General features: G+C 49.8%; 1 protein-coding gene across 1 annotated transcript; it reads right to left on the bottom strand.

The window, feature by feature from the left end:
* Window positions 1-4849: 4849 nt before the first annotated feature.
* KBTBD13 (kelch repeat and BTB domain containing 13) lies at window positions 4850-6226 on the bottom strand. Its single transcript, XM_007958767.1, has one exon. It carries the CDS (start codon window positions 6224-6226, stop codon window positions 4850-4852), a length of 1377 nt encoding a protein of 458 aa, XP_007956958.1.
* Between the last annotated feature and the right edge of the window lie 3364 nt (window positions 6227-9590).

Here is a 9590-nt window from a genome sequence, read left to right on the forward strand (position 1 = left end):
CCCACTCTTCCCAGAGTGGATTTGACAGTGTCTCTGCTCCTTCTGAAATTCTTCCCTGGTCTGCTCCCCATCCCCAACCAGAAATGACACTCCTCCTCTGAAATCTATGAGCTTCTGTTCCTCTCCTATGGGTTTATCTCTTCCTTGATTGATGGGTCAAGTGATTGATCCATTCTTTCCTTCACTCACTCAACAAATACTTATTAAGCCTCTACTTACAGTCTAGTCACTGTTCTTTGTCCTAGTGATACAGTAATGAACAAAACAGGCAAAATATTATACCATCATGGAGCTCACATTTTAGTAGGAGGAAACAGACAATAAACAAACAAGTACAAACATAGTATGATAGATGATAACAAATGTAATGGAAGAAAATAAAACGGGAAAAGGGACTAGGGAATGCAGAGAAGGGGGAGGTAGATTTTCAATAGGGTGGTCGGGAAAGGCCCTGAGTAAAGACCTGCAGGGGTAGGGGAGTAAGCCAGGTGGCTGATGGAGGTATGCCAAGTAGAGAGCCACCAGTGCAAAGCCCCTGAGGTGGGAGTGTCTGATGTATTTGAAGAACAGCAACCAGGCTGGAAGAAGTCTGCAAAGAAATGGGAAGATCGAAAGGTCTTTGGCTTTCACTTGAGTAAGATAAGGAACCACCCAAAGGTTCTGAGCGGAGGAGTAACATGGTCTGTCATTTCACTAGGATCCCTTTGGCAGCTGTGTGAAACCGAGTGGGCCCAGTGAACAGACTGAAAGGAGGCAAGCAAGGAAGCAGGGTGGAGTGTGGGAAGGCCTAGCTTCTCATTCTGCCTCTGTCAGGCAGGCTATGTATATATACATAACAGGGTCATTTCCAGGGAAAGGATAGCTTAGGGGTGCAGGGCATTCAGAATTGGGGCAAAGAGTTTATAAAAAAGTCTGACCTTGGAGCTGTCATGGAAGTCCAGGAAAATCTTTCTTACTGCTCTGTGTGTGTGTGTGTGTGTGTGTCTGGAAGAACAGACTTTTCGTAAGTGGGCCTCTGGGCTGAGACAGGCTTAGCTGTCTGGGCTTGGTAACCACTCAGTTGTTCTGTAATTGCCCACCTGCACCTGGTTTATGACTCCAGACACCTTCCTGCAGTGGTTAAGACTATGTCCGAGAGACTGAGCATTCCAAGTTCTAGGTTCAAGTTCCTGCTTTTCCACATAGCTGCCTGTGAGCTTTTGGGTGAGTCATTTTGGTTTTTTACTGGTTTCTTCTCTGGCAGCCAAGCATGGGAACCACCCGTGACCAGGGTGGTGGGCAGCAGACAGGTAGTGCTGTGGCAGGAGCTGCAGAGCCTGGACTGTGAGGAACCTTAGGTCAGAGGAGAAGATGGGTTGAGCTTTTAAATCTTCCCCACACTTTCTGAGAGGGAGAAAATATGTATTAAATTATAAACACTCCCCCACCCTTAGGGCCTTAACCAGTCTTAATACCCTTGTGTAGTGGCCCATTAGTGCCCTAGCTGGATCCTAAGGCAGGAAAGCCTAGGACAGTTACTTTTTCTATGGAAGCAGAAAGAAGGAAAGGGCTATGTTCGAGGGAAGGGAGTTCATCTCCCCAAAGTTACCTCTCCAAAGAGGTAGGTAACAGGGAAGGGGTGTTAAGGAAACAGGCAGAAATATTCTGCGCAGTGCAGAACTTCAGCCAAGTGTGAGGCAGCACAGAGAACAAGCATGTTGTCCTGGGTTCAAAGTGGGCTCTGTCACTTTGTAGCTGTGCTTCTTCCAGTCACCTTCCTTTTGGGGACATTTATCTTACTTTGGGCATGTTATCAGGAGGGACCAGTCCCTGGAGAAGGACATCATGCTTGGTAAAAGTAGAGGGTCAATGAGAAAGAGGAAGACCCTCAACGAAATGGACTAACACAGTGGCTCCAGTAATGGGTTCAGACACAGCAACGATTGTGAGGATGGGGCAGGACCAGGTACTGTTTTGTTCTGTTGTACACAGGGTCACTACGAGTAGGAACAGACTCAACGGCACCTAAAAACAGGGATGGGTATGTTGCCAAGCACTTAACCACTTAAAATTCTTATAAAGCTCAAATAAGGCAATCCGTGGGAGAGCTCTCTGCGAACATCGTGTTATTGTTTTGCTCAAAAGTCATCTTAGAAAGGGCTGCTCTGAATCAAGAACAACCAAACCTCAGGAGCCAACAGGCCCCGTCTGAGCACAGCCACGTAGCCAACTCCAAAAGCTGCCAAATACAAAGTTCTGTTGGTTCAGTAAGACTCCCGAGCTTATGGATCTGGAAGTTGCAAGTCTCAGAGTGTTCAGCATTTGGTCCGGAGACGTGATCAAGGAGGAATGTACTCTGTTTTATGAAGAAAATGTATCCATAACTTGGGAATAAAGCATAAAGAGGCCTGCACATCCTTTCAATGTCATTTTAAAGTACTGTTTAATACTCCTCTAAGAGTTATTTAAATCTTTAGGGGAAGGTACCTTTGATCTACAATTTACTATTAATCACGGCCCAGACTTTGTGAAGTTACATGTAACGTGTAGATTTTTGTCTGGCAGATATGAAAGATTTTTGTTGAGTTGAGAAGTAACCCTAAAAGTTAATTTATTGCCCTGTAAGGCATTAATCAACTGTTTCTAATTTAGCTTTAGTGAGTTAAGTAAACCTCTGAAACGTGATCATTTTATGTTTGTATGCAGCGATTTTAACTTTTAAAAAAATACTCCATCACCAATCAAACATGAGGGACTCTGCCATGCTGTGTGGCTCTGGGCCAGTCCCTCAGTCTCTGAGCCTCCCCTATCTCATCTGCCACAGGAACAGCGTATCCAACTCCCAGGTTTGTGGTAGGGTTGGGGTAGGAAGATGGGTGTGAAAGTACTTCGCACACCAATCACAGGATGTAAAAGTTAGGGTTTATTGTGACTCATCAGACTACTACTCCAGGGCCAGAAAGTCCCCAGCTTCTGAGGGCAACATTGTTCAGGGCTTGGGGCAGAGATCAGCCAAGCCAAGGAAAGAGGCAGCTGGCGGCAGCCCTGACACAAGCCACCATGCTCACTAAGTGCTATGCCAATGCTGCATTCTCTACTTTTGAGGCGGCCAGGATTGCCCATGGGCTTCAGTCCCTGAAGGATGGAGACCACTCGGAGAAGTCTACCTGAGGTCCTGGAGAGGCTGCAGGGCGGGGGTAGGCACCTGTTCAGAAGCCAGGTCTGAGATATCCTAGAAAAGGGACAAGAGTCCTCGCCTAAACACCAGGTCCCTGACTAGTGGCCTCTATAGCCCCTCCCACTGCCTAGGACCCTATCCATTTATTCTGCAGGCTGGGAAATGCCCCAGCTCAGTTGACATCGCAATAGGATCTCTGTCCTTACAATCTACGTATGTGCCTGGGCACACACACATATATGCAGAATGATGTCATAGCCAGGAGTCCAGTGAGCAAGGATGGCAGCCAAGGTCAGGAGAACACAGAACTAATCAATCAACCTGGCACAGAGGAGGTAGCTATACAGCCAAAATAGAAAGAGGAATGGGAAAGACACTCCAGGCCAAGGGAATGGCAGAAAAAGAGGCTAGGAGGAGCAAATGAACTTAGGAGAGCAGAATCCAATCAAGGAAGAGAAGGCAGGAAGATGTGGCCATGTGTGCTCTCATACTTTGACTGAGCTGAACTCACAGGGTAACCGCCCACTGTCCCTAGGGTGATGGCAAAAAAGGAGGTAGGGAAGGGGCTTACAGCTGGATTCTGCTCTGAGGGTCTCCATGCCCAGAAGGACAGGAGGGAAAGGGGAACTCTTTCTCTCTCAGACAGGTCTCACTCCGGGCTTGCTAGTTATGGTCTGCTACCAGCTAGCCCAGCCCTCCCACTGCCTAGGACCCTGTCCTTTTATTCTGCACGCTCTCCTCTCCACATGCCTCCATCTATAGCTGCTCTGCTTTAAGGCTGGGTGCACAGAGATCCTTCCCATCTGCTCTAGCCATTCCTCTTCCTCTGAGCTCTCACGGTCCCCACAGTCCACACAGTCTAGTTCTTATATGCTCCTTCTTCCTGGAGTTATCTATTTTTCCTCTCTCCTGATTTCTCTACCAAAAAAAGCCAAACTCACCGCCATAGAGTCGATTCCAAACCCTATTGGGTTTCCAAGGTGGTAAATCTTTACAGAAGTAGATTGCTCCATCTTCCTTCTGCGGAGTGGCTGGTGGGTTTGAACTACCAATCTTCTGGTTAGCAGGCAATTGCCTTAGGCACTGCCCACCAGAGCGCCTTCTGATTTCTTCAGTACTTATTACATTGTGGGCTTTTTGTTTGTTTTACACATTGCCTTCAACTCTCTGTGGACCAAGACATGTATGTGTGTATCTTTTGTTGTCCTGTAACTTTTCTGTTGAGTTGTTTACTGGGCTACACTCAAAGCTCCGACAGGCCCTGTGTTGTGGGCAACTACAGCCCACATTAGGCCTATCACTGTGCTGGACTAACAGTAGATGCCTGATTCCTAGCTACTGACTGACAATTTAACATCAATTTAACATCACTCCTAGCCACTTTAGAGTTACTGTCACATTCACACACGGCATTGATTATGCAGATTCTACTCCCCCATATACCACTTTTACTGACATTGTTACCCACCATCTCTTAGCAGAACCCAAATAACTTGAGGGTTCAGGCCGCAGCAGTTGGCACTTGTTTCCTGAACTGATTGAACATTCATACCACCAAGAGAAGGCAAGAGGCCTGGGAGTCTCAATTAGGAAAAGAGTAGTTCCCGGCAGCTGCTAGGGCCAACCCCACAAACTCAGCTATGCCTCAGGGAAGAGTCAAGCCAGTCCCCATCTTAAAGCCCAGCCCAGGGGTCACAGTTCTGATGTTGTCAAGGCCACAGGCCCCAACGGACCAGGAGGTAGCCTCAGGAGAAAGGTCTGCAAGGAGCCGGGCCGGGGAAAGCCGGCCTTCTCCCTGAGGAGCCGCCAGGTGCCGCCCTCGATGGCATAGAGCAGCGTAAACACGCGGTTGACTGTATAGACGATGTCGCCACGCACCACGGCCGTGAAGAGTGCCCCCTTGCTGTTAACGAACTGGCCGGGTAGCGCCGTCCACTGGCCCGTGACTAAGTTAAAGGAGTCGATGGCGCAGTGCAGGAAGTCGTCAGAAGGTCCATTGCGCACCACGTAGAGACTGTCACGGTGGGCCACCATGCAGTGGCCATAGCTCTGCGGGCGCCTCAGTTCGGCCACTGGCAGCCAGGCATTGGCCCGAACCACGTACTCCACCACAGCCGTGGTGTCAGCAGGTCGCCACAGGCATACGAAAAGGCGGCCGCATGCCTGGGCGCAAGGCACGCCGGCGGCAGGCTGCGGCAGGTGGGCCACGAAGGTCCAGCAGTCTGCGACCGGGTCGTAGCGCTCCACGGAGCTCATGGGTGTCCTCTGGAACTCGCCACCAACAGCATAGAGGCAGCCGTCGTAGCCCACAAGTGCCACATCGTAGCGCGGCTGGTGCGGGCTGGGGAATTCGCTCCATGTACCGCTGTCTGGGTCATAGCAGAAGCCCAGTTCTACCACCTCCTTGTTGGCGCCACGCACACCCCCTACAATGTAGAGCTTGTTGCCCAGAGTGGCCACACCAGCCAGCAGCGTGCTCGCCTCTAGCGGCAGCGCGGCCAGTGTGCGCCACGCGTCTTCCTCCTCGTCCAGATAGCATATCGTGCGCGATGCGTCCTCCAGGAAGCCGGGCGCGGGCGTGTGGGTGCTCAGGGCCACGTAGCTGCTGGGCCGCACCGCTGCCACGTAGGCGCGGGCCTCAGGCAGCACCAATTCAGCCGCCAGCTCACGAGTGCCGTCACGGATAAAGAGCGCGGCGCTGTGGAACACGTCGTGCAGGCCGAAGACCGAGGCCGCATCGCACAGCAACGCACAGTTGTCCGACGTGAGGTTATGCTCCAGAAAGCGCGCTAGGGCCGGCGCCTGCAGGAAGGCGGCGCACTCCACGGCCTGCAGCAACTCTTCTGCCTCCGCAAGCGTCGGCCGCTCGCCGCGCAGCACCTGCAGCATGGTGCGGAATCCGCCTGGGCTCAGCGCGCTTAAGCACACCTCGGCCGCCCGCGCCTCCCGCATGCCCGAGCGAAATAGTCCGCGGAAGAACCCGCAATGCTCCACCAGCAGAGCTCGGTCGGCCTGGAAGAGCTGGCCACCCACCCAGACTTGCACGGTGGCCGCCGAGTCTGGCGGCATGGCGAGCCAGAGGAGCGGAAGCGGCTGTTGGGGGCCTGAAGTCACGGCTGCAGACTCTGGGGCTCCCCCACAGAGAAAATACTTCCCCGGGGGATATAAATATCTCCCTGTCTAAAGATAGTGCGGCTCATGTGATGGAGTGGCCAGCAGACTGGATGGCTGTGAGCCCAAAGAGCATCTGAAGACCGGTGTGGCCATTCATTTTCGAATAAGAAATAAGACCGCCACCTCTGCATTATCAGGCATTATGAGGGTTGCATTACGAAAGGTACCCCATTTAGCCCACACTGTGCCGACTCTTTTGCCCTGGGCAGGTACTCTAACTCTATTTCCTCATCAGCAAAATGTGGCCAATAATAACATCTATTTTATATGGAACAAAACTCAAAATCGTAATAAAAAGACCAGGCTTATTGGTCCGATAAAATCTGGTGAAACCCCAGAGACTATGGCCTCTAGTTACCCTTTGGGCCTGGAATTGAACTCACTCCTGTGGCTTCCAGCCAAACAATAAGCCAACAAAGTGAACATTTACATCAAATAGGTACACTCCTTAGAACAATCAATCATGGCAGACCAGAAGGGCAGTGTTTGCGTAGGGAGATAGCGCAGAGGGCAAGAAGGCCTAGGAAGGACACCAGGAAAAGACAGCCACAGGGAAGAAGAGGGAAGAGAACTGTTATATTATGGGGACTGCAATCAATGTCATGAAACACAATGTGTAAGAACTGCTGTATGGAAAATGAATTTGCTCTGTAAACTTTCACCCAAATCACAGTAATAATAATAATAATTATTATTATATATATATATTTTTTTTTTTTTTTTAAATAACAACTATTTTATGGTATCAGGACAATATCTTTAAAATGTTCAGAATCAGTCTCATAGAGTTTACATTCTTTGTCCAAAGTCATTCAACTGGGAGGAAGTGCAGACTGGATTAATACTAAGACCACCCCACCTCTCAGAGGAGAGAAGGAGAGGCCTAGAGGCAGAGAGACAGAGGTGAAGCACATGAAGCAGTCCAGTCTAACAGGGTTCTAACTGGCCTGAGCCTCTGCTCCTGACTCCAGACTAGACCCATCTGTTTCCAGGCCTCAGTTTTCCTGTCTGTAAAATGGGGAGGGTAGCAATTCTGCTTTGCAGATGAGTGTCCACTAAGCCCCTGTATGTGAGCATACCCCCTAACTTTGCATGGCACTGGGAAGCTAATGTCTATTTCCCCTTGTTCAACTCCTGATTCCTTCATTGCCATATGGCCCCAGACTTTGGGAGGAAAGTGGAGCTGCTGAGGGAGATCATGTCTGTGGGTGGGAAGGAGAAGGGCTTCTTTTAGCTACTACTGTGCCAAAAGCCAAACTAGTTACCCTCATCAAGTGAATTCTGACTAGGCACTGTTGTAAGCATTTTATATGGATGCCTATAACCCACCAGCCACTCCTTTGAAGGAAGACTGGGCAATCTACTTCCATAAAGATTTACTGCCTTGGAAACCCAAAGGGGGTTGCTATGAGTTAGAATCAGCTCAAAGGCAGTGAGTTTGGTTTTTTATAATCCTTGCAATAATCCTATGAAAAGATACTATTACAATTTCTCATTTAATGGATATTAGCCATTTTTTACTTAGAGCAACACTATACATTAATGGCCCCATTTCCCAGATGAGGTTAAATCACATGCCTGAGGTCATATGGCCAGCAGAGCGAGGCTAACAATGCAGCCAGTCTAACTCTAGAGAGTGTACCCCCAACTACTATGCTCTACCCCTCTCTGTGCTACAAATGCTAGGCAGTCACCTTACACCAGAAGGTCAAAGTTGAAAGGAACTTCAGATTCATATGGTTCAATCTTTTCATTTATAGTGGAGGATCCTGGGGCAGAGAGGGGTAGATACGTGCCCAGGATCATGTAGCTTGGAGCAGACAGTCCCAGATCTCCCACTGCCTACCTCAGGGCACTTTTTCCACTGTTCAGAACTTTCATGGGTGACCAGCAAAGTAAGAATCTGGATCCCAAAGTGTCAGGTGGAAGAGAGCTTTGTGATTATCTCCTACTGTCACCTTATTCTGCAGGTGGAGAAATGGAGGCCCAGGTCTATGTATGATAGAAACTGCCAGTCAGGAGATGCTCACCTGGCTCATCCTCACCCGGAGGCCTTCTTCAGGAAGATGGAGTGACTCACAGTGACCAAGGAGGAAGTGGATTAGGAGGAAGAGGGAAACTTCCCTCCCCCCAGGACACATGTATGCACAGACCCTCACATATGAATCTGTAGACCCCACACCAATGTGCCTCCCATGCTGGGGCACTCCCACCCAGGTCACTCGATCAAAGCAGGGCTGGGGTGTTGAGGCCACTTGTATGAGCCTGGGAAGCCAGAGGCCCTGAAGAGGAGGCAGCCAGAAATATCCAGGACACTTTACCCCAGGGACCAGACAGGAAGAGGAGGAGGAGATAGACGGGGTGAGCAGGAGCCCCCATGAACACTATCCCGGGCCCTCTGCCAGCTTCTCTCCTTCCCTGAGGTCACATACTGGCTGAAAGGGTCTGGAATATCCAGACAGTGGGCATAACAATCCTCCCTCTCGGAGACAGGTAAGCTGTTTGGTGCCAGGTCCTGGCCAGATCCTTGTAGGTGACCTCCGTGTTAGAGAGAAGGTGTCTGACTGTTCCCATGTCACAGATGAAGAAAGAGAGGCCTAAAGATGGGATGGCTTTTCCTTGGTTATGAAAGAGGATGTGGGACTGGACTAAACCTTATCCACGGACCACAGGCCCTGCTTTCCAGCCCCAGCCCAGCTGCCCCTCTTCACCTATAACAGCTTTGCCACAGGCTTTGGGAAGGAAACCAGCTGCCTCCTGCAGAGTTCAAGCAAAGGGATAGAGTAGGAGAGGGGCTGCACAGTCCCTCTCAGATAGCCCATTCCAGGCACCTAGTAACCATCAGAAAGCACTCGATGGAACCACTGGTTGGACCTCTACTGACAGCAGGTGGGGGAGGCTGTGCAAACCCAAGGGTCCTGGCAAGAGGTGTGTCTAAGGTATGGTAGGTAGGGTATGTGGCACCACTGAGCACTTTCTATTAACCATTGTGGTTTCCATTGCCAGCTGTGAGACATCATTCAGTAAGCTAAAACTAATACTTTCCTGTCTGAGAGCCTCCATAGGTCATGGTGGACTGGGTGATCCTGCTCTGCTGCAGAAAAAGAAGAAACTGAAGAAGAAAAGATGACTTAGAGGACATGATAGACCAAATTTTGTCAATAAAAAGCAAGGAAAGTACAGTTGTAGTTTTCATGTAGTTCCATAATGTGTTAAGTCAAAGACTAACAAGCTTGCCTTGTCTTTGAGCTGATATTAT

Source organism: Orycteropus afer, unplaced genomic scaffold, assembly GCF_000298275.1.
Source record: "Orycteropus afer afer isolate SDZICR_OR568_19922 unplaced genomic scaffold, OryAfe1.0 scaffold00015, whole genome shotgun sequence".
Lineage (NCBI taxonomy): Eukaryota > Metazoa > Chordata > Mammalia > Tubulidentata > Orycteropodidae > Orycteropus > Orycteropus afer.